The sequence below is a fragment of the Gopherus evgoodei genome, chromosome 18 (assembly GCF_007399415.2).
Source record: "Gopherus evgoodei ecotype Sinaloan lineage chromosome 18, rGopEvg1_v1.p, whole genome shotgun sequence".
Taxonomy (NCBI): domain Eukaryota; kingdom Metazoa; phylum Chordata; order Testudines; family Testudinidae; genus Gopherus; species Gopherus evgoodei.
Window position 1 is genome coordinate 11,257,199 of NC_044339.1, and position 24,342 is coordinate 11,281,540.

Here is a 24,342-nt window from a genome sequence, read left to right on the forward strand (position 1 = left end):
AGCGGGGGTTTGCTTTCCCACATACCCAGCGGGGGTGGGGATCACTTCACACACACACACACCCTGAGGGGGGGTCGCTTCCCATGCATCCAGCGGGGGGGGGGATCACTTCACACACACATGCTGGGGGGGTGAAATCACTTCACACACCCTGAGTGAGGGTTGCTTCCCCCACCCCAGCAGCAGGGAATCACTTCAGACCACCACACGCACACACACACGGGGGGGGGGTCGCTTCCCCACACATCCAGCGGGGGAGGGGAATCACTTCACACACATGCTGAGGGGAGTCGCTTCCCATGCACCCAGCGTGGGGGGGGGGATTCACTTCACACACCCACACCCCCGAGGGAGGGTCACTTCCCACACACCCAGCGGGGGGGGTCACTTCACACACACCCTGAGGGAGGGTCACTTTCCCACACACCCAGCGGGGGGGGGAATCACTTCACACACACAAACCCTGAAGGGGGGGTCGCTTCCCCACACACCCAGCAGGGGGATCACTTCACACAGCACACACACCCTGAGGGAGGGTCGCTTCCCCACACACTGAGCGGGGGGGGGAGAATCACTTCACACACACACTGGAGGGGTCGCTTCCCCACACACCCAGCGGGGGGGAATCACTTCACACACACACTGGGGGGGTCGTTCCCCACACACCCAGCGGGGGGAATCATTTCACACCACACCCAGCGGGGGGGGGGTCCCGGTTCCCCATACACCCAGCGGGGGGGGAATCACTTCACACACGCACACCCTGAGGGGGGGTCGCTTTCCCCCGATACACACACGGCGCGGGGGTTTGGCCTTCCCCATCCCCTCCCCTCCCCCATCTCCTGCAGTGCAGGGTCAGGGTCTCTTTCCTATCCTTAACCCCCCACGTGGCTCCCATGGAGCCGGCCACACTAACCTGCTAGCTGAATGCGCTGTACCGCAAGATACAGTCGCTAGAGCCGCCAATAGAGGCTGAGCGCTGAGAGAGCGAACCAATAGCAACCTCCAATGTCACGGACGGGGCGGGCGCTTGGTTCCGATTGGCTACTGTAGGGCCAGCCGTGCCCGCCCCCCCCGCGCTATCAGGTTAGGGTGATGGAGGAGGCGGCGGTGTGCTGGCGGCAGGTGCCCGCGCGGCTGTGGCTGGCGCGGCCTGTGGGGCCCGGGCGGGATGGAGCCCGGGGCGGCGGCCGGGGCCATCCGCGAGGGCTGGTTCCGGGAGACCTGCAGCCTGTGGCCCGGCCAGGCGCTGTCCCTGCAGGTGGAGGAGCTGCTGCACCAGCAGCGCTCCCGCTACCAGGAGATCCTGGTCTTCCGGAGGTGCCGGGCGGGAGCCGAGCGGGCTGGGCTGGGCTGGGCTGGGCTGGGCAGGGGCCAGGGAGCGGAGCGGGCCGGGCTGGGGCTGGGGCTGGGGCTGGCGCTCCCGGGACGGGATCCGGATCCGGGGGTGGGGCGGTGAGGTGGCGGGGCAGGGCCCTACCGGCTGTCACCGCAGTGCAACAGCCGCTGCCCCTCGGGGACCCGGCTCCGCTTCCTCTCCGCCGGAGGGATCAGCGGTCCCGGGGCTCACCGGGCAGCTTGCCCCCCCCCCCCTCGGTGCCTGAGCAGGGTGGACCGTGGCCGGCTTCCCCGCACTGCTCCCGGGATGCCTGGCTGAGGTCCAGTCCTGGGTGCTGGCAGGTGGCTCACAGCCCTGAGGCCTATGCGCCCCGGGAGGGGGTGATTCTTGATACCTTTCCCAGGCACCAGAGTGGGGCCTGCCCAGCAGAGCGAGACCTGGTGCCGCAAGCCTCTTCCTGGAGGGCAGTGCCCTGAGGACCCTTATTTCTTTTGTCTTCGCAGTAAGACCTACGGCAACGTGCTGGTGCTGGATGGGGTGATCCAGTGCACCGAGAGAGATGAGTTCTCCTACCAGGAGATGATTGCCAACCTACCTCTCTGCAGCCACCCAAATCCCCGCAAGGTACGTGGCCTCTTGGCTGATGGCCGGGTCGCTTGTGCCTACGGTTTTCGGAGTTGTGCTTACATGACTATTGATCTAATTTGCATTTTGACATATTGAACCCAGACACCAAGTATGTGGTCTATCCATGCAAATCCAGCACGCTACACTTGGGTAGCGCTTTCACCTCGGGCTTGCAGAGCACCTCGCAAGCAGGCCTTAGAGCTTGGGAGATACTAATATCCCTGCCTTACAGGAGGGGACTGTGTCCGTGACAAAGCTGTGGAAGTCCCCTGACTGGATTTGCAGGGCTAACTTTCTTGATCCAGACTTTGCTATGACCCTTCCAGCTTGGCCGGACCAAGCTGACTCTCTTCTGTTGTCGGCCTCTCTCCTGTCTCAGGTGCTAATTATTGGTGGTGGCGATGGGGGAGTGTTAAGAGAAGTGGTCAAGCACCGATCCGTGGATTCTGTGGTGCAGTGTGAAATTGATGAGGTACGTACTGCAGGAGGTGAGGCTGCTGTGTCCTTGGTTTCAGTGGGCTGTGAGGTTGCAGGGTGAGTGGAAGAGCAGCTCAAAGTAAATGGGAGAGCTGCTTCAAAATATCAGCTACTTCGTCCGCTGCTACTGACCCTACAGACAGTGCTTTCATTCCTTGCCATGTTGGCATGGCAGTGACCGCCTTATCTCCGCAGCCCTCATAGCAGCAGCCTGATTCTTTCCCATAGCCTCTTCCACATGCACAACTGGGGCTAATCCAGTCCAGGTGCACGATCTGAAGGCTGAGCTCCAGAGAAGAGACATTGTTCTGGCTTTGGGAAGGGCCTCTTTTCTTCCCCTAATGGGGACAGCATGCATCCTCCAACGAAGGGACCTTGTCCCTCTGTTAGGTCATTGCTGAGTTGGTGTTCTACTGCTGAATGCAGGAACTGGATCTCTTCCTACAGGGCCTTCTGCTGGTAGGTGGGTCTGTCCTTCCTCCACTGGTCAGTTCATACTGGTGTTAGTTTCAGAAACGCTTGCCATTGTGCTGGGAAATAGGAGCTGTGTGAGGAATGAGAACTAAGCCCAGAGTCCATTCCTAATCTCTCTACTAAATCAAGCAATGCTGCTGGTTGAGTGTGCCTTGACGTGAATAGGGCTGTGACAGCCATTGAGCACAAAGAGTGCCTCAGAACAGCTGACACTAGTGTCTTCTCACATCTCTGCAAGCCGTAAGGATTCTAGTGTTTAGGGAATACACTGTGATTTCTCACCCGGAAGAAAGTGCCCCTCTACTAGGGACAAGGTGTTCTCCTCACCTGGACAAGGAAGTTTGCAAAGGGAAAGGAAGGCTGAGGGCAGGGATGGGGATATCTTTCATTGAAAACCACATTGGCGATTTTCAGGGTTTAAAAGAAAATCACCATGTTGGTTGGGATCTGCCTCTGCAGATGGTCTCCCCAGTTCTTCCAGGCACCTTTGGAAATTGAGAGCTCTTTGGGTTTGGCATTTATTGTGCAAGAGTGTTGCTGAACTCAGGCCATAGCAAAGGGATGAGCCTTGTGTTTTAGCTTAAGATGCTGGAAATAGACTGCTCTGGAATGGCTGGTGAGGTGGGTCTGAGCTGAGGGTGTAGAAGGAAATGACTCAGACATTGATCAGCTTGGCTGCATGGCGCTCTGTGTACTGACCTGCTTGTGCTGTCTGTTACAGGATGTGATCCTGGTATCGAAGAAGTACCTCCCGGGGATGGCGGTGGGCTATTCCAGCCCCAAGCTGACCCTGCACGTTGGGGACGGCTTTGAGTTCATGAAACAGAACCAAGAAGCCTTTGATGTGATTATCACAGACTCCTCCGACCCCATGGGTGAGAACCCAAAGGAGAGGGGAGAGTGGTGTTGGTCCCATCCACGCTCTCCCCTCCCATCCTCTCCATTCTAAACACCTCACTGAGGCAGTGCACAGCTGGCCAGGGCTCTTTTGAAGAATAAAGAGAGAATCTTCTCCCTCCCTTTCACTTCAGTTCCTTTGATGGGGAGTGATCTGGGTGGGGCTCCAGATGCAAATCATGGAGCTGCTGGAACTACTTCTTCCTTGTCTCTTTGGCCCCTTGAGCAATGGGGGGTGAAACTGCATCTGAAAATTGTTTCTTTGCCAACTAGGAGCAAGGCCGCCAGCCAGCCCTCTTGCTTCCTTTTTCGAGGCTCTGTGCCCCAGTCCTCGGAGGTGCTCTAATTACCGCTTCTAATAACTAGTTGATCCTGGAGTCTGAAAAGAACTTCTAATTGCCAGCCCTCCCTGCCTACTCAGCCTGTGTCTACATGTAAACTGCTACAGATGCAGCTGCATGTCTGTGGCCATTTAAGGACATGTCTACACGACAAAATTGTATTAACCTAAGTTACGTCAGCATCTAGCCACTGCAGTCATTAAATCACCTTTGCGTGTCCACCTTCGCTCCTTGTGTCGGCCTAACTCCGTTGATGTTGACTCTTATGGAGGTGGAGTCAACTCGGCAGAGCGGGGAAGTTACATCGGAGGGAGCAAAATTTTAATGTAGATGCTTCCCTAGTGAGAGTGCTTCCCTGCCTCGCATCAACATCGGTCTGTCGTGTAGACACTATCTACGCCACCAGGAGGGGTTCTCCTGTCAGCATAGGTAATCCACCTTCCCAAGAGGTGGTAGCCAACTCGATGGAAGAGTTCTTCCATCAGAAAGAACCTAAAAGAGAGTGCACCGGGGTTACGTTGGAATAGCCACATCTCTCAGGAGTGTGGATTTGTCATGCTCCTCGGAGACAGCTATAGTGATGTAAGAGTTCTCAGTCTTCCTACCTGTAGTGAGCTGCTGTCAGCATCTCGAGGGGGTGGCGAGGCGTGAAGGGAGCTGGCTACCTTCTTTATATACTCACTGGCCCATTACCATAGTAGCTGAGAGCCGCATGGTCTTTAATGTATTAGCTGCCCAACAACCGTGGGAGGCAGGGAAATGATCCTGTCCCCGTTTTACAGATGCGTAACCAAGACGCAGTCACGAAGGGCCAGATTTTTAAAAGTATTTGGGCATCTAGCTGCCCTGGAAATCAGTGGGAATTAAGCACCTAAATCATTCTAATAAACTGGCCCCAGGGTGACTTGCTGAAGGCACATGGGGAGTTCATGGCAGAATTGAACCTGGGTCCGAAGCTGGCACCCTAGGTCCTCAACCACCTTTCCTCTCTTCGACCGAGTATATAATGCTGCCTCAGGTTTTACCATTTAATTGTTTTCTGCTCCCGTTTGCAACACTACCATGCTTTTGAGCGGGGGTAGAGAGGTGGAGAATACATGCCTCAGGGGATGTTCTGCTCTCCTGATTCCCATAGCAGAAGGTTCCTTCAGCTACTACTGTCTGATCTTGATAGACAAACTAGCCTAACCCCAGTGCCCTTGCTGATGTTATCTTCTTCCCTTTAATCTGCCGAGCAGTGGGGTGAGATCAGGAGATTTGTATTGTTTGCTGAGTACCAAAGAGAGAATTAGGGTGGCTCTGCTGTGCTGGAGGTGGGGCAAACTGGAACCCCAGATCCAAACACCGCAGACTGCACAGTCCCAGATCACCTCTAGTCGTCGTTTACAATTCATTAAAAAGTGATTCAGAACCTTCTTTTCTAAAACAATTGAATTCACCTAGTATCAGATCTGAGTATCTAGACCCCCAGGTGGAGCAAAGCTCTGGTCTCTTCCAGAGCCTGGTGAAGCCATGCCCTAGATGCACAAAGGGATTTTCATGGATTCTGAGCCATCTCTGTGACATCCTCCCCCTAGGTCCCGCGGAGAGCTTGTTCAAAGAATCCTACTACCAGCTGATGAAGACGGCTCTGCGAGAGGATGGGATTCTCTGCTGCCAAGGTGAGACCAGACAGGGTACAGTTGGGCAACTGAGGCACAGAGAGGCGAAGTGACTTGCCCAAGATCACAGGAAGTCTGATGAAGCAGGGAATTGAGCCCAGGTGTCCCAAGTCCCAGGCTAGAGTTGAAGGTAACTATGTAAATAGGGAAGTTCAGGTAGGTGAGGCTGGGAATACCAGGGTCCTATTGTAACAGAGGGTTATAACAAACAGGTAACGTGGGTCTGAGGATCTTCTCCCCGTGTGCCTGCTGCTGTGGATTTCCTGTAATGTTGTAATCACCAGGCACAAATATCCGAGGCAGCAAAAAGCCAAACTTGGGATCCGTGATATAATATCTACTGTTCAAAAATCTCACTTCCCAGAGCTGTCTGAGTCTGGCCTTAGTCTTCCTGTGCGTTTCCAGTAATCTTCACACTGCGTCTACACTAGGGCTTTTACCAGCAAAGCTATCTCAGTGTTAAAAATCCCAGCCCATCCCGATGTAGCTGTGCCGGTAAGACTTAGGTGTAGACCAGGCCTTAGTCTTCGGATTTAAAACCAGCCTTAACCTGAAACCTCTCTGCTCAGAAACCTCTCTGCTTAACTTTAGAGTGCTAAATGTGGCATTGTCTATTCTAACCTTTCTATCCCTGTTACCTGCACAGGTGAATGCCAGTGGCTGCACCTGGATCTCATTAAGGAGATGCGTCAGTTTTGCAAGTCTCTGTTCCCTGTGGTGGAATACGCTTACTGCACCATCCCTACGTATCCCAGCGGGCAGATCGGCTTCATGCTGTGCAGTAAGAACCCAGTGAGTGTTGGGTGTCCCAGCAGCTGCCCTCTCCCTGCAGCCTGTAGGGGCGCTGGGGATGGAGGAGGAGGAGGAAGACATGGAACAGGCTTGGCTCAGTTAGCAGCATCAGCCACTTCTTAGTTTCTGAAAGGCCAGGAAGCCCGCTCTTATGCAGTCATCCAGGGGCACAGCACAGAGGCAAACTCAGAAGGATCTACATGTGGCACCTAAACCCATCTTCCCAGGAATCAGGGCCCCCTCTGGGTCCGTGCTGTGCTCAGCCATGCCTAGTCAGGGTCTAGAAGCCACGGTCCGCTTGCCTAGCCCATGTGTCATTGGGACAGAACTGGCTGGCTACTGTAACCATATGTCCTGATGCCTGCTGTGCACATGTGTGAGAGGCAGGGTGTGGTTCCACTGAGGAGGCTCAGCAGCAGTGCAGGCTCCCCATCAAAGAGCCCCAGCCCTGACCCTGGGGGCCACCGCAAGGAATGAGGGAGACAGTCAGTTTCAACAGCCTCTTGCGGTTCTGTTTCTGAGATGTGGGTGGCTATCCACTGGGAACCGGGTTGAGACCCACCAAACTCATTGCATGCAGGGCCCCAAAACAGTCACTGGCTGTTAATAACTGGGACTGACTTTGGAGCAGTGCTCTGAAGTGAAAGACTCTGCATATGGCCTCCTGTCCCCTGACTCCCCCCTTTCAGGCCTGTCGCAGCGCACGGCTGGGCTCTCCCGCTGGGTCAGAATGCCAGCTGCATTTCTCTGCCAGGGCTCTGGCAGTGTAGTCCCTGCTGCACTGAATACAGATGCGGATTCTGCCCTGAGTTGAGGGGTTTGATCTTCAGGCACTCAGTCACGGCATGAAAGCTTTGGTTGGCACAGGGCTCACGCAAACAGTCCCTGGTTGTGCAAGTTAATCTCACTGACTTCAGCCTGGGAATAAGGGCTAGTCATGTGATCCGGGGTTTGCAGACTCCAGACCCTAAGAAGCTGTTGTGCAGGGCTTGTGATCCCAGGGTGGGAAAATGCCATAAAAAAGGCCCGTTGGTGTGTGTGTTCTCACTGTCTGCTCCCAGCAGCCAGGACGCAGGACCCCTCTAGACAATTATGCAAACACTGAGTGCATGTATGTTTCTCGCAGAGCACAAATTTTCGGGAGCCTGTGCAGCAGCTCTCGCAACAGCAAGTGGAAAAGATGAACCTGAAATACTACAACTCTGACATCCATCGGGCAGCTTTCATCCTGCCTGAGTTTGCAACGGAAGGTAAGTGAGGCTGCAGCCCCTCTTTCCCCACAAAGGCTGGTGAGAACCCAACCTTCTGTGAGTGGAACCACTGATCTTGGGACCGAGGGTTTCCACTTGGGGGCCTCACTGTTCTGTAACTGCTGTTGATGCCATGCCTTCATTAGAAGTACAAAGCTCCTTCTTGGGCAGGGAATGCTCAGATCCAGCTTATGGGACCCTTGACCTTGAGCCAAGGACTGTCCTGATTAATTCCAGGGAGCGGGAGTTGGTGTGGGATTGTAAGGTCTGCAGAGCTAACCAGCATGGAGATTGTGCTGGCTGCTCTGGGTGAGGCGTGGTGAAGCCAGTGCAGGCCAATAGCCCTGGCGACGCAGGAGCTTATAGAACACACGGCTTGTCAGTATAACACGTGTATAGGAGGAGCACTACTACGGAGAACTAACCTGAATCAAACCCCGAACAGGCTTTAGATCCACCCGTGGGCCCTGAGAGTCACTGGAATAGACCAGTTCTCATTAGAGAAGTCCCACAAAGGGCCTGGGTATGCAGGCGTGGGCTGTGGATCCTGAGGACTAGAGAATGGCAGGGTGGCGGTCTACAGTGGGCGTGGAGTTCATTGTGCATTGCTGAAGGATTTGTCCATGTTTTACATCACCCCCTTCAAACCATCCCTGTTCCAGTCAGGCCTCAGCCCCGGCTGTGAAGGGTGCAGCAGCAGAAAGGAGACCTGCTCAGCGTGCTAGAGGAATTGCCCAAGCTAGTGGCATTGTCAGTGCATGCCCAGAAATACACTTCCCAGCCCCTGTGTAAGCAGGTTTGTCGTTTCTCTAGACAATTAACAGAATTCCTCTCTCTTGGGTGTCTCCAGGCCTTGAGTGATATGTGAGAGCCTGAGAAGCTGCTTTTCCCCCATGAGTTGGACCCTGAGATCTTCAGCGCTGCAGCATGGGGACTCTCTCAGCAGGCTGCCAACTCTTCCTCCTGGCTGGGGATTTGACCCTTTGCCAGCCAACATTCCGTCTGATACCGCTTTAAAGATGGCAGAGCATAAGCCAGATGAGACTCTCCAAGCCCCTTGTTGCTTGGGGTCAAAACTGTTCTTTCCAGTATTGGGAATGTAAGATATCTTTCTCCTTTCTTCCTTTTCTCCCTCCCTTCTCCTGGCCCCAGCTCCCTTGGTGTATTTATAACTGACATATGTCTGCGTATCAATCTTCTGGAACTTGGGACGTGTCCAGAAGGTTCATTAACTCGGTCTTAAACACAGGGAAGGGAATAGTGTGCAGGGAGGTAGCCTGTTCTCCTCCCCAGAGAGCTCCCTGCTGCTGAGCTGTTGTAACTGGTAACAAGCCTGAACCCCAGCTCCACTGTTTCCTTGGAGAGGTCACAATTCATATCCTCTGTTGCCATTCACAATAGGTCTCTAGTCTCACTGGAGCGAGCAGCGGTGTTACAGGGCCAGCTCATCGCCTGGCAGCAAAGTCTAGTAGTTTGGTGTGTTGTTTTGTTTTTAAATTGGTTGGAAACAAAGTGCTGGGGCACTAACAGGGTAACTCCTGTTTTTTTAATCCTTGCTTTCGGATCGGTTCCAAGGCATGTTCCCCAATGCAGAGGTCGGTGCTTTATATCCACCTGTTGCCTGGTGGATAGCAGCGAGGATGGATGTCAGGGGAGCTAGTGTCTCCTGAAGGCCTCCGCCTTTTAGCCGTAAGTAGAACACTCAGGCCCAGTATTGGCTGGCCTGTGGGAGGCGTATCATGATTTGTATTCTTGCTCCCAAGATCAATGGATGTATAATTTGTTCTCAGTGTGTACTGGGTTCTGAGTCTCAGACTCCATCTCTCCATTACTCATTAAAAGAACTCCATGCTGCCTCTGGGCTGTTGGTGTCCTCTCTCAGTGCAGCCCCCTGCAGCTGTCACTCCCAAGCAAACAATCTGTTCTGGTGGTTAAGGTGACGCTGGAGTCGGTGCATTTCCTTGATAGGGAGGGGTGTTCATCCTACTGCCTCTTACTGAAGGGTCTCGGGGCACCATCCAGTCAGCCTGGCTCCTACTCCTCCTCCCCCCCCGCCCTGCAGGACATATAAAGGCATATATGTAAACTGTGACCTGGTGCATGCCTCTGCATTGCAGCCTCCACCCACGAAGAGCTCTGGCCCCCCCTGCTATCCCATGTGCGCTGCACAAGTCAGCACCCCTTGGCCTCAGCTACTCTCTAGTCCAAACAAGAGGCTCCTGGCTGCTCCCCTCTGCTTACTTGTCAAACTAAGGAAGCCCCATCTCCCTGGCTTAAATCGCTGACTCCTCCCAGCTAGACATTGTTTCTTCTTATTGTCCTCTGCAAAACCGCTACTGGTCCCTAAGGCTGACTGCTCTTCAATCCTGCAGTGGGCTCTAGTTGTACAAACCTTGAATGCCCACTAGGGGACATCTCGAGAACCCAAATCAAAGGGCTTGCGCTGCCAAGGAAGAACGTTCCCTGCGGGCTCTGTCACGGTAGAGGAGAGCAATGTTTTGCTCCTGTTGGGACTAGGCTGTGTCACGCCCTGCCAACAGTGCCTGCAGCTCATGTAGCCAGCGACTGTCTGTCATGTCTGCCTCTTCTGCTGGAGTCTCCCCTTCTGCTTTATCTCTAGCTATTGCCTCAGCGTGGCAGCCCCACTCCTCAGATTCCCATCAGCACAGCTCCTTCGCTGGCCTGAGGCATTGCAAAGCAATGCTCCAGTGCAGAAGTGGAGCCTGTCGGGCAGGCTGGCCAGATTTCACCCTGGTGTCTGGGCTTGAACTAGCTGTTTAAGTGGGTGTGACAACTTTGTGTCCTTCCCTTTGCTTAGGGTCCGGGCCTTGTTTCATCTACCCCTCCAAGAGTTTGTCCTGTTGCCCTATATACATGTTCTTCCCACCCCAGCTGTTGTCTTAGGGCGGTCCCCAGAACAGAACCTTTTCTTATCCCCTAGGGGTCGCCCTAGTGCCTTACACTCTGGTTTGATGCCCTTTCCTCCCTCCCCACCCCCCAGATATAAAAGTTTATTAGAAAAATGTTTCAAAGTAAACGATACAGAGAGTTTGAAAAGTCAGTTATTGATCATCGAGGGTAGCATGCAGAGTATAGGGGGATGCTAGTAGTTTGGTATTGAACGGCACATAACATATACAGTCTGCCATGTCCCCAATGCGGGGTGTACGGTGGGTGAGATCAAGATACAGTTAGGAAGCAGTGGGGGTACATCGCTCATACATACAGGTTACAGACAGTCATGGGTAAAGATAAGCGGGCTGGGTAATGGGGATAGGATGACCTTCACATGGTGGAGTTCGGTTTGGTGGGTTCAGGGCTCAGGGGATAAAGTCCAGCAGGGGAGGTCCACAAGTTTCCTCCCCCTCCTGGGTTCACAGAGTCACACCGGCTCCCACTCGGTATTGGCGGTGGCCAGTGATGTGCTCTGTGTAAATGTCTCTAGACCATCGAATAGTGTCTGAGACCATTAGGCGTCTCATGAGCCGCGCGTAGCGACGGCCCACCCCACAGGTGCGAAGTACGCGTTCATTACAGGGGTCCCAGGCACCCAGGGCCCCAACGATCAGAGCGTCGGTGTAGACCTCGTAGCCTTTCGTCCGCAGGGCGTCCGCCAAGGGAGCGTATTTCTCAAGTTTGCGGGCTCGGGCTTTACGGAAAGCCTAGGTCCTGTTCTCGAACGGGATTGTCACATCGAGGATGATCTTTTTCCGATCCTCGTCCGTGACGACGATGTCCGGGCGCAGTGGGCTGTCAGTGTCAGGGATGGTGCAGTTGACAGCGATCTCTCCCAGGTGCGGGGTGATGGCCTTCACTAGGCGGTCCTGGACGGTGTTGTGGCGCAGCTGCCGGGCTCTGGCATGGGGCCTGCAGCTACACAGGACGTGGGGGAGGGTCTCCATGGCGTACCCACACTTCCTGCAGCGCTTGTCCGGGTTCCCATTGCGGATGGCTCCATTGAGCGGGACGCAGTTCAGTCGGGCGCAGTGTATGAAGCGCCAGTCGGCGAATCGGGTGCAGCTGCCCGCAGGGAGGAAGTGGTTGCTGGAGTCCCACTTGCTGGTGACCTCGAAGGCCTTGCCCTGGTCCGGTTTTTTCTTCAGGGTGTCCACATAGAGCGCGTGGACAGCAGCCTTCAGGGACTTCTCCAGCAAGCCTCTAGCTCCGGGGCTGACGATGGTGTTGCCCTCTGTCTCGATCCGCGGTACCAGGACTCCCAGCTCCCGCCGTTCCTCGCTCCACACCCAGCGGCAGCCCAGTCGCTTTCCCAGTCGGCGCGTGGCGTTGCGGGCGCGGGTCCACAGCGAGGCCATGTCGCCCCTGCCCCAGGCGAATTCGCCGTCCAGGGATCCGCTCAGGAAGGTGGCTACATCTTGATCGGAAGGAGCTCTGCCTATTCGCTTCGCGGTGGCGGCGCGCAGGGCGGTCATTGCCACGTTCTTTACCATGGCATCCGGGCACGTCAGGAGGCGGAAGGTGTGCGTGATGACCGCGATGTCGCAGAGGTCTCCCGTGCGAGGGACATTGGCACCACCATGCCTGTGAGCGATGTAGACAAGCTCGTTTACTGCACAGGAGCTGATCCCAACTCATCCCTTCCTTCCCTGGGGCAGCTGACCAGAGTTCTGTGCACTTTGCTGCCTGTAGTTCTCTTGGTGGAAATGGAGTTGCTAGTGGGAAATCAGGCCCCTGGCATTCTGGATTGATTTTGGCCCAAAGCCATCTTTGCATCCCTGGTGCAGGTGGGTTGTTCTCTTCCCTCGTGGTGTCTCAGTAAGGCTACCAAAGCACTTTGGGCCCAGTCTCTCTAGGAGGGCAGCAGTCATGAGTACAAAAGCAGCATGATGGGCGAGTGAGGGAAGAAGTAATCCTGTGTCAACGCCTCCAGGGGGAGGCTGGGGAGACGATCACTAAAAGGGAATGGATAAGGTTTGGGGGAAGGGAGAGCTATAAAGATGTTTTGTACCTGCTAAGCCTAGGGCTGTGGGGTCTGTTCCTCCTCCCTCTGTTGATAACATCCTCCTAAAGCCCAGCAGGGAGCTGCATTCCCTGGTGTCAGCAGAATCCCAGGCCTTTGCACGCAGGTGATATGCGAAGTACTGGGGGAGGTGATTTCCAGTGCTGTAATTTCGCCTCCTGCATGCTCTTGTGGTTCTTGTTGAATTTTCTCTTATTTTAAAAGCTTCTCTATTCACCTTTTGAAGCTTTACCCCTCTGCCCTGTTTAAAGGGCTCCAGGGCACAGCCCTTCATGCTGACCCACCTTTGGAAAGCTCTTCCCACCTGTTGATTATTTGTATTGCTGTAGGATCCAGGAGCCCTACTCAGGGACCCTGGGTGCTGTGCAAACAGAACCCAAAGCCAGGCCCTTCCCCCAGGAGCTTACAGTCTAAGTTGGTGCTGGATTGACATCTCTGCAAATCCCTTTGTCCACAGATCAGGTACAGACTGGGCAAGGGGCAATGCAAGCTTCCCCCATGGCAGAAGATGGTTCAATCCCTATAACCTATTCAATCCTGCTGAGAATGCCAATGAGGCTTTTCCTATATATGGAGAAGAGGACTGAGCCTGCCACCTCAGTCAGGAGGAGCAGCTACCGTTTGATGTGTAAGATTACTGCCCCCTATGCAGCGTGCCCTAGAGATGAAAGGCTCCAGGCTCCTCCATACAGCTCGCCTTGATTGCCTTTTTCCTTAGCTCTGCAAAGATTTAATCTCACTAGAGTGGCCTAATTTACAAGTCCGTTAGCCCTACCCTGCCACGGTGGTATCTACAATCAAAGCTACCCATGATCTGCTGGTAGAGCCCTACACAACTCCGCAGTAATGGCCAGACAGTTGTTCTTTATAGGCAGTTTAAAAGCTTCAGTGCTCTGCAATGAGAGAGACAGCTCACTGCCTGAATCCGGTATTCATGAACAATGCAGCCAGGGAATGGAAGGATAGTTTGCACAAGAGCAGCTAGTGCCATCTGAGCAGCTCCAAGCACTTTGACTGTTAGGGTGAAAGTCACCCCTGCGTCGAGGGCTTACAGGTTCTGTGCACTACTCAAGCCCATACAATGGGACTTACATGGTGTATAGAGTTTCAACTAGGCTGCTGCACATTAATTTGATCTATGATTTTCCCTTCCACACCTGGGGCTGCAGCTGTTTTCCCTGATCTACAGCTTGGGAAACACAGGTACAAGAGATCAAGGTTTCCAAAAGTGACAAGTGATTTCGGCTGCTAAACTTAAGAAGCTTTAAAGTGCTGAGCGTCTGCTGTCATCTGAAAACTGGGCCGGCTTCACGTGCCTCCAGCGGGGCCCTGAAAATCAGTAGTCACTTGGGATAACCTTGGCCAGCCAAACTCAGTGATTTGCACAAGGTTAGGGAAGTTGGCAGAGTCAAGAATGGAGTCTATTGGTGTTCTCCATTTGTATTGCAGTACCACCCGGGCCCATCACAGTCTTAAAACTGGACCCCCATTGTGCTAGGTATGCTGTATGAACACAACAAAAAACCAGGCCCTGCCCCAAACAGCTCACAGTGTAAGAATATGACAGGAAACAACAGGTGGAGATGGACAGAGGAACACAGTGAGAGGGTATTGGTAGGCACCAGCCTCAGTGCCCTAGAGGCCTGTTGTCAAGTCTGCTAGCTTGGGGCTGACTCCTACCCCTGTACTTTGCCAGTTAAACTTCGTCAGGTCCCCAAAAGTTTCATAAGTTTTTAGGGGGAGGAAAAAAAACTCATTATGAAAAATATCTTGCCCATGTCCTTTCAGCCACTTAATTGGCAGGAATACCTCATTCAGCCAGTGCTAATGTTCTCACGGCCTGGCTAGATTATTGATGGAGCCCAGCCAGAGCGCGAGACTGCCAAGCTGAGGACAATTTTGTCAGAGAACAGGCGCCTCCACAGGCAAACAATCTACAAGTGATAACAACTGCCCCCAAGGTGCTGGGGAAAGCAGTTTCCTTTGCAAGGATGAGGGAAAGGAGGGGAAAGTCTGAGGAATCAGCCAGGGCCCAGACAAAGAAACTCAGGCAAAATGTCATTAAAAAGTAAAATGAGAAATTTCCCAGAGTTAAACGTCGGGCACTTTGGGTGAAGCTCTTTTCTGACTGTCTGCATAGGAGGGAGTTAAATGCTTTTAAAATATGCAAAAGGTGGGGAATTAGAAACCGGGACCTCAGTTATAGGACAGTGATGTGTGAAGCAGATAAAGTGGGGGGAGGAATGAATGATCACAAATGCTATGGAAGTAGGTGGCCCATCTTTCAAGGCTGCCAACTGCACGCCTAATAGAATTTTAATAGCCTCTTGCTATTGCAAATGATAAGCACTCGCTTCCCTCCAGCAGCAGACTTCCTGGACAAGAGCGGGGCTGCCCTCTCCATGGTACTGAAAGGCTCTGTGTGATTTGTACACAGAAGCCGCAGATTTATCTTCTGGGGGACTCCTTTATGTGAGATTTGCTGAACAAGGCTATAACTCTGTCTGTAGACATGGGGGTACAGCACCGCTGCACGTGTCCCTGTTCTTAACTCCCTTCAACTCCAAGAGAGCAGCCAGAGGCGTGAGATGGACTCTCCCTGGGAGCAAACTGTGAACTCATTAGGGAAGGGTCCTTGGGCTCATGGGCTCTTGTGCTGATACAACTAGTCTGATCTCTGGGATTAAACTTAACTAAGGGGCTGTGGGTACCGTGATCTGCTGTATGAAAGAGACGCTCACAAATCTCATGGTACAAGAGGTCATTCCCCAGCGTCTCTGGCCATCTCTGAGATGAGTCTGGCGGTCTCAGCTCCAGTGAGAGTCAGTTCAGATTGCCAAGCCCCAGGCCTCTTCACACTGTTTCCCAGTACAAACTGCTTCCTAATTAAAATTCAGTGAGTTTCCACAGGCAGATGCTGTGTAGTTGAAATAGAAATTGTTTCATGGTGACATTTTCTATGGAAAAGTTTTTGAAATGTTTTGTTTTTACTTGGACTTTTACCTCATAATTGAACAAAAGACTTAGAACTGGACACATCATTACTCTGAAATGGCAAACTGATGCAGCTGCAACAGTGGGCAGGTGCCCACTCCCCCACAACGCACTGTACGGATATCGCTGAGGTTATGACACCATTGAAATGAAATGTTGTGATGTTTTAGAATGTTCCTCTGCAAGCAGCCCCACACACACACCCTATTCAGCCTCTCTCAATCCCAGCTGGGTTTATGGAGCAGTGGCCAGAGGAGGTAGGACCTGTCTCCCAGCTCAACCTCCCTGGAGAACTACAGAAGACTCAGTAATTCGTGGCATCCACGTTCTGGTGATATTCCTTCCTCTCCGTGCACCTGCTTTGAAACTTGGCTCAGAGATGAGCAGAGACTTCAGTCTCCAAGCCACACTCAGATACTCTCTCTTCCTTGGCTTGTTATATTAGTGCTAATGAAAGCTGTGACTGAACCATCCATCTGGTGTGTAGCCATGCTGCACCAAGGTGCCTCAGGGATGGGACTGCTGGTGTTACAGGACTGTTCTGAGGCTGCCTTGATAAATGAGTTACAATTTCAGGCCTGTGAGCAATTACCAGTTTTTCCCCCTCTCAAGGAGGATTGCTGCCATCAGCTGACTGTTGCTTTGTTTATTGTGTTGCTCTTTGGCACTCAGATCCCTGTGGAGATGTTGGGGAGGCATCTGGCTACCAAGGAAAGATAGGGCCTTTGAACCCTTCAGATGCAACTTAGTTTCTGGCCTCTGGGATCCAGACCAATTCCATTTTGTGCAGCAAGAAAATACTGTGTTCTGGTCTAAGGCCAGGCAAGAAATAGGCAGGAGACCATGCATATCCATTCAATAGAGTAAAGCAGCTGGGAGGGACATCCCAACCCCTTAACATGATGATATACCTCCACAGTGCTCTATTATTTTTATAGCAGCACTTAGGGGGGGTCTGCTGTGTAAGATGCTGCACATAACCATAGGAAGAGAGTCCCTGCCTCAGAGAGCGTACAGGCTAAATAGACAAAGGAAGGCTCATTATCCCCCTTTACAGAATGGGAAGCTGAGGTACAGAGCCATGAAGTGACTTTCCCAAGGTCACACACAGAGCCTCTGCCACAGGCAGGAACCCAAAGCCAATCTCCTGAGTCCCAGTCCAGAGTGGGGCCATCCATACTAGCCCCACGTCCAACAGTGGTCACAGTCTTAATTGATTATGTACTTTAACCCTAAATGAGAAGTGGAGGTGAGCACCAGGGGCTGCGAGCTACATGCCAGCCAAGGAACAGCCCCTGCCTTGAGACGGTCAGTTGGAGGCACCAGCAAGACAGATAGCAGTGTTATGGAGGTGCTACCACCGACAGGCTTCCAGAGGAGTTGAGTCCTGAGGAGACAGCAAGAGGAGCACAAGGAGATACAGCCTCACTGGGAGGATAAGCAGTACCACAGCTAGGGAATAGAAGGAGGAGATGGTGAAAGCAGAGAAGAGAGACCCCAGTGAAGGGGTGGGGGTTGCTAGGGACTGGAGCCATGCAGAACTCAGAAGCTGTGGAGAAGCTTTACCTCGATGTGACTCCAGTGGGGAAGCCAAGTTAGGGATTTGAGAAGCCAATGAGGTCAGGGCTGTGGAAGGTGAAGTGACAGGGCAAAATGGAGGGGCTATGTTAATCCCTCACAGTCAGAAAAGTTCTTGACTTTCCCTGTACAGGTGCTTAGGGGGCTAGGAGGAGGGAGTGCCTCAGAGGTCAGCTGGTCTTTATGAAGGGGACAGCAAGATCACAGCTCACAGGTCTGAGCTGGCAACTAGCCTGGGCTCGTGGGCAAATCCCCACCTCAGAGTTAATGAGACTGAACCCTACAGGGTTATTTCTTGCAGAGGGCAGAGGAGGAGTTGGCTGGGGAGTCCCGGTGGAGAAAGGAAGGAAGCTGCTGGATAATGTGGGAGGGGCATCTCTGCAGGCAAAGGAAGCTGTAGTGTGGCCCATCACCACCTCTGAGGCAGCCAGCTTGGATCCTGCTGCCCAGCCAGGCTCACCAGCTCTTGGGGAGCCTAAGAGAAAAGGCATCAGCTTTAGTACCAGCAGCTAATTCCATCACTTCTTGCGTGGCCCACAGCAGCTGCCTGTATGAACCATTCAGAGCCAGGGCCACGTGGTCTTGAACCCATCCCACCTGCGGGCGTCCGTTGGCCACATCCCCTCAGTGCACACAGCAGCAGGGACACCAAGCTCAGCTCTTGGGAGAAGCATCGTGGAATGTTCCGGCTGGAGCCTGCCTGGCAGTTGGGAGTGGGGACAGGGACTCTGCTGTCGTGTCTGGGCAGACGCTGTCTCCTGGGGCCTGCTCCCTGAGGAGGGTAATATTCCTTCCTGGCATTCCTGTACCTTAAGCCTCTGTTGCTGGTCTTGCTGCAGCCTGAGAAAGTCCTGCTCAACATTTCAGGCAGCCCTCCATGCTGGTCATCATCTGGCCCTTGGTGGTGGAAAAGCCATCTCCACAGCTCCTGCCTCCCTGGGCATCCTCCTGCCTCTCCAGCTCCTTTCTGACATCATCGCTTATCCCCCTCACCTCTCCCTTTGCTGCCAGATTTTGACTCCATTCACTCTGTTGTGGTGTCTCAGGGAACAGCCCATATGTAAGACATAGCACTGCACAGAGCTGAATCCATGCAAACAAGCAGTCTGGTTCGCCTAGACAGCCCCCAGCGTGGAGACCCAGCTGTGCTGGCTGTCTGCCTCCACTGCTGGCTATCTAGCATTTGGGCTAATGTGCCCTTTGGGTTAGTCCTGTCTTGTAAGTGACTGTCTTGGATTCACCTCCTGCCTGTCTGTTATCTCAGACTGGAATGGGATGAGGCCCTGTGTTCCTCTTGAGGCCCCATTTGCAATCCCCTGGTTTTGCTCCACCGCCAAGCAGTTCAGCCCTGGGTCAGCTGGCCAAGTCCCCATGCCATGCTCTGTAACTGGGCCAGCAGATCAGTGCACCCTGCGCCCCAGCAGCTCACTGGGCTGGAGGAGTTTGATGGACTGCATTAGGGAGGGCAGCAGGGTGGGTTCGGATAAATCGGTGCAATTGTTCCTGAAGGGAGAAGGGGACGTTTCATCCTGGATCAGGGTGCACGAGCTGGCAGTGACCTTAACTCCCCAGCTATCCAGGGCATGGTGGGAAAGGCAGTCAGGGCACATAGATGCTGGAACTAGGGGTGCTGCAGCACCCCCCTGGCTTTAAGTGGTTTCCATTATATACAGGGTTTACAGTTTGGTTCAGTGGCTCTCAGCAGCACCCCCCCCCCATATGAATTGCTCCAGCACACCTGTTAGTGTGCTGTATTTCCTGACTAGAATCAGACCTAGGAATCCCAGGAGAATCTGTTTAACGCAGAATAGTTCCTTTCCTTTGTGCCTTTCAGCGAGGGAATCAAAGGTTTCTTCTAGCACTTGTGTGTTGATATTTGGGCATCAGGTACTAGGGGAAGGCTTCACTGCCCTTTCGTCTGGGTCTGTTCATTCAAACAACAGTGGAGGTGCTTGGGCTGTTAGTGGTTAGAGAGGGTGGGGTGGGGACAGAGTTCTGGGTTCTATCCTCATCTCTGCCATTTAGTCATTGTGTCCCCTTGTCCACATCACTTCTCTGTGCCTCCACATCTGGAAAGTGAGAACTTACCTGCTCTACAGGGGGTGCTGGAAGGAGGAAAAGACCTGAGCTACAGCGCTGGGCCTCCCCTTAGGAGTGTTCTCAGGGAGAGGGGCAGTGGGTTTCAAGGATTGAGAAGAGATGTGAACTTTGAGTCCTCAGATCCAGAGGCAGGGCCCAGATGACACCATAGTGACAGGAGAATGGGGGGTAGCTGCAGTGTCCTTACAGAACCTTCTCCTGGGCCACAGCCTGTTACTACAGGGACATCAGTCTGGGCAGGAGGAACCTTCTGAAGAGCTGCTTGAAAAGGGGCTGTGCAGGGCAGAGATGGGGAGAAAGGGGGGCACAGAACCTAACGCAGGTGTCATCATGCCATGAGCAAGCCTTGCTGGGCACAGCTGCTCCATGTCTGCCCAACCCAGCTATGCCTCTGCTTTTCTCTTTAGCGCCATGAAACCCAAGCACCAGTGGGGCTGGGATCCGTTCTGCCAAGCTACAGTCTGGAACTGGAGGATGTCTCCAGACTCCTGGAACCCAAAGGCGCTAGAATGGGAGTGGGGAGCAGCTCGGCATTCCCCGGTGAGTGGCAGCGATCCGGACCCTAACATCTCAAGAACTCGAATTCGGGTCCAGGCCATCTGTAACTATGGGGGAGGGCTTGACCCCTTCCTCTGCAGCATCCTGCATTGGTCAAAGGCTCCAGGACTGGAGGGGCCATTGGCCTGCTCTGGCAGGCAGTGTCTAGGACGACAGAAGCAGCTCATCTAGATGTGGCAGCTGCAGCCAGTGCCTAGCACCTGCGGGTGTGGGATGGTGGGTTACTTTGGTCCCAGCCCCCTGCTCCCCCTCCCCCCGAAGAGGCCTTTGCAGCAGGGGCACCTGGAAAGCCCCGGGCGCTGAAGGGCCCCGCTCCAGCAGCCAAGTGTTGACACCCCTCCAAAGTCTAATTTGCCTTTGATAGGGACTGGATTGTTTGCGTCACCTGCGGGGCTCGGGAGAGGGCTATAAAAGGGGGCTGCAGCCATTGTCTGTGGCAGAACAGAGCCAGAGGCAGCTCCCCCCGCCCAGCCGTGCCCGATCCCTCGCTGCAGTCCCCGCCGATCCATCATGCAGCTGTTGGCCAGCCATGGTGTCCGTGCTGCTGTTGGTGTGGGGCGTGAGAGCCAGCGCCTTGCCCGGCGAGGAGAGAGCCGCCGTGGCGAACAGCAGGGTGAGGATCGCGCACCTCGGGGCGGGAGGCAGGGCAGAGGGGACCGCCGGGGCACCCGGGTGGGCGCTCCTGCTGCTGGATCCGCCGGAGCTGCGGCGCGGGGGGCTGGAGACGGCTGGGCACCTGGTTAGGTGGGAGGGGGTCAAGGCAGACTGCAGAGGGGGCCGCGAAAGCAGAGTCCGCGCTAGGCGCAAACTGGCACGGTGAAGAAGGGGAGAGAGGGGAAGGCGGGGAGGAGAAACGCAGATGGCTGGGGGAGTCTGGCGAGAAGGAGCCGGGCAGGAAAAGAAGGGGCGTGTAGGAGAACAGAAGGCTAGAGGGGGGGTCCTGTCCCAGCTCCAGGAAGGACCCGAGAGGGCGGAAATGTGCTGGAAGGACCCGGTGCTATAGGAGAGAAGGAAGGTACCGAGAAATAAGACGCGGAATAATCACACCAGAATAAAGTCACTCTGATCCAGAATAGAGTGTCCACATGGGAGATACGCCAGCATAGCTGGAGCAGTGTAATGGTACCGCTAGTCCTCTGTCGGTGTGTTCCCTCCGCTAGATAAACCCCAGGAGGTACAGCCAATGGGAGGGGGCACTTCACCGCGACACAACCTCTGCCCTGTGCTCCCAGCCTGTGTCCACAGCTCTGCCCCGCGCCCTGCGCTCCGCCAGCCAGCACCTGTGCGCCCTCCGGAGCGGCTCCTGCGCCTTTAGCTGCGCAGCTCTCACTCCAGTGTGCGTCCATCCCCGCAGCGCGGCTCGCAGACTCACCTCCCAGCCTGGGAACCGGGGGCAGCAAGAAAGGGAACGGAAGGGACCCGGGGTACCCCGTAAAGGCACCAACTCCGCTTGCGCCCGTCTCTAGTTCCCGGGGTTGCTTTTTCAGCCTCAGAGGTGGTTCCCCATCAGTGGTCCGATGTTCATGCTCTGGAGAGGGGCTCTGGGGCGCTTTGGAGGGGGGCGCGCGTCCCACGAGTAGCGAACGAGGAGACGGAACAAGAGACAGACACAGAGTGCAAGGAACGATTCTCAGTGGCAGGTCCCATGCCGCTGCTGGGAGGGGAGATACACTTTCCAAAGTCCCGTGGAGAGCAGATAGCGGTAGGAGGGTGGATTGGTGGCTGGAGGAGAGAGACGCGGGGTCCCTTTCTCAGGCTAAGCACTCCCGGGGTTGAGACATAAGCAGTTATGAAATACACCCCCAAATGCACAGGAAAGCACCGGCCGGGTATCCCCATGTCCCGGTGGAAGCGGCGCAGAGAAGCCAGCAGCCGTAAGACTCAGGGCGCAAACAGTAACCAGCTCTAGCGCCTCGGAGCTCTCCAGCGGGACATCCCGGAGGTCGGCCGCGACCCAGCGGTGGGAGCGAGGGGCGAGCGCACGGGGGTGGAGGGAGCAAGGCGGCTCTCTGTGGCCCCTTCCCCCTGGCACCGGTGGCTCGCTGGGGCCAGTGGTCGCCTGGTTCCGCTGGTTCCCAGGGACTGGAGCCCGGGCTTTGTCTCGCCCGCCCGGCTCACGGGTAGGCGAACAGGGCAGGCAGCCCGTGCCCAGGTAGCAGGGACACCCAGCAGGCGGCTGGAGCGCTGCTTCCCAGCTCAGGGCTGGAGGGAGCGGCGATCCAGGTGTTGCCAGAGGAGGCAGGGATTGGGAAATCAGCCCCCCACACACACCCTGTGAGGCTTCTGCACTTGCCACGGCCGCAGGCAGCTGTGTGCCTCAGTTTCCCCGTCTGTCTAAAGGGCAAATAATTAGAGCCCAACCAATACCCACAAAGGTTTCCTTCAAGAATCAGAGGGATTATGTGGCGACTCCCTGGGAAGAGCCTAGGCCAGGGGTTTGTGGCCGGGGACAGCCTAGCCCAGCATCGGCGGGGAGCAAAGGCTGATCCGAAGGGGGGGAGATTCTTCTGGGGGTAACGAAGAAACTGAGCCGAGTTTCTCTGGACCAGGGCTGGTGTGACTGAGATCAGAATCTGGCCTGAGGCTAGTTGAAAGCAGGCGATGTGGGTTGTTTCATATCTCCTTGGTCCAAGTAGCGTTCCAGCCATTGGGGCTACGCTTCTCCCCTGCTTGCCCCCACAGCTGCCTCCTTCCTTCACCCTTAACTCTGACCTCCTGGCAATGGTTGGCCAGAGGAGTCTCAGCATAAAGTTTCCCCATGTTAATAATATTTCTCAACACATTGCTGCTCCATAGCCCTTCCCAAGTGGGTGCTGAGACTGCCAGGCAATGGGGACAGTGACTCCCATCCAGCACTATGAAACTGGCCATTCTGAGGTGATTAGCACTGCAGAGGATTGCCCGGTGTCCTAAGGGTTAGAGCTGGGCTCTGTGATGAGGAATGGAGAGCATTAGGCCAGTACCTGAAGAGTGACCTAAGGAGATGGCATCACCTCTCTTGTGCTTCCCACTTGCAGGAGCAGACCAAGGCCCGGAAGGAAATGATCCTGAAGATGCTGGTGGGTCTCCTGGATGGGATGGACACGGGGCGCGAGGCAGCTTCCACTGACTTTGAAGAGCCCTGGAGAGCAAATTGGAGGAGGAGCGGCTGGCTTTGGGGCAGTTAGCCCAGCTATCACAGCGAGACCGCAAAGCCCCCTGTAAAAACTTCTTCTGGAAAACGTTCACTTCCTGTTAACCCCCCGGCCCCACTACCAGCCCTGGATCCAGGCCCCCTCAGATTTTCCCTGTCCACTTTAGAACACAAGAACTGTATCCTGCATTGTATATAGCATCCACATGTCAGTGGTTTCTGTTTCCTCAAATGATTTGAGCTCTGTTGGTTTATTACTCCATTTCACAATAAAGCATGGCTGAGAGGCACCTTGGGAACATGTGTCTGCTTGTTTGTGCCTGCTGCAGCTAAATGCGCGCACACACACACACACACACACACACACACACACACACACACACACACACACACATCTGGCCTTCTGACACACTCAGTGGTGCTGGGCAAAGGTCAGGGGCTGGCCTGGAAGGTGTTTGGGGGAAAAGGACATGCTGACTAATATACATAGGCTAGCATACACATGTGTTATGCTGATAATACTACCCACAATACATATTCCAAGCACTTAAGTATACTTATTATTAAGCATTAATATAGCAATTATATACTGGCCTATACTTTTATTATAATCCTGTTGAGTTGTGCTAAGTATCCCATAACACCTTGCATTAGAAGAAGTAAACTTTGGCTTAAGTAGATAGGAAAACTGTCAATATCAGGAGATATACATGTTTCTAACAGGCAACAGAAAGGGATTTACCCTCCTCACAAACTTATTTACCCTGGTAGAAGACCAGGGGATGGCTCCAGGCCTTTAGTACCTGGAGTGCTGAGAACAAAGAGGAAGGTTGCATCATGAACTGGGTTCATCACAGAAGATAAAGGGGTATATCAGGGTACCAGCAACTAACAAGGTAAAAACCTGATTACTTGAGTCCAGTTTTAGATGCCATATATAGTACCTTTTACTGATAGGAAAAGGGATATACTTCAGGGAGCATGCCTTTCGTGTAAGGTGCATGTCACATGGCTGAACAGGACTTGCTCTTCAGAGACTAGTATCATATAAAACCTTTTTCCTGCATCATAGTAATAAACTGTACTGACTTTGATGGGTTGGTCTCTTGAGTATGGTTCGTAACAAACCAAAGTGTGCTCGAA

The 24,342-nt window shown here is 54.1% G+C and overlaps 2 protein-coding genes across 2 annotated transcripts; both read left to right on the top strand.

The window, feature by feature from the left end:
* Positions 1-1,158: 1,158 nt before the first annotated feature.
* SRM (spermidine synthase) lies at positions 1,159-9,716 on the top strand. The gene is made up of 8 exons (XM_030537654.1): positions 1,159-1,320; positions 1,843-1,963; positions 2,346-2,438; positions 3,639-3,792; positions 5,733-5,816; positions 6,463-6,608; positions 7,735-7,858; positions 8,709-9,716. The coding sequence occupies exons 1-8, from the start codon at positions 1,172-1,174 to the stop codon at positions 8,717-8,719; spliced, it is 882 nt and encodes a 293-aa protein (XP_030393514.1). The 5' UTR covers positions 1,159-1,171; the 3' UTR covers positions 8,720-9,716.
* Positions 9,717-19,916: 10,200 nt separating this feature from the next.
* On the top strand, positions 19,917-23,483 carry LOC115637026 (somatostatin-2-like). Its single transcript, XM_030537839.1, is given in 4 exon segments — positions 19,917-20,048; positions 20,431-20,679; positions 23,084-23,185; positions 23,188-23,483. Coding segments are annotated over 4 exon segments (597 nt in total). The 5' UTR covers positions 19,917-19,919; the 3' UTR covers positions 23,305-23,483.
* Positions 23,484-24,342: the final 859 nt, after the last annotated feature.

What these genes read in the sequence shown, in the direction of transcription:
- SRM (XM_030537654.1), top strand. Translation starts at nt 1,172, where the DNA reads ATGGAGCCCGGGGCGGCGGCCGGGGCCATCCGCGAGGGCTGGTTCCGG. An exon ending in GAGATCCTGGTCTTCCGGAG is followed by an intron (nt 1,321 to 1,842) that starts GTGCCGGGCGGG and finishes TTGTCTTCGCAG; the next exon opens with TAAGACCTACGGCAACGTGC. An exon ending in TGCAGTGTGAAATTGATGAG is followed by an intron (nt 2,439 to 3,638) that starts GTACGTACTGCA and finishes TGTCTGTTACAG; the next exon opens with GATGTGATCCTGGTATCGAA.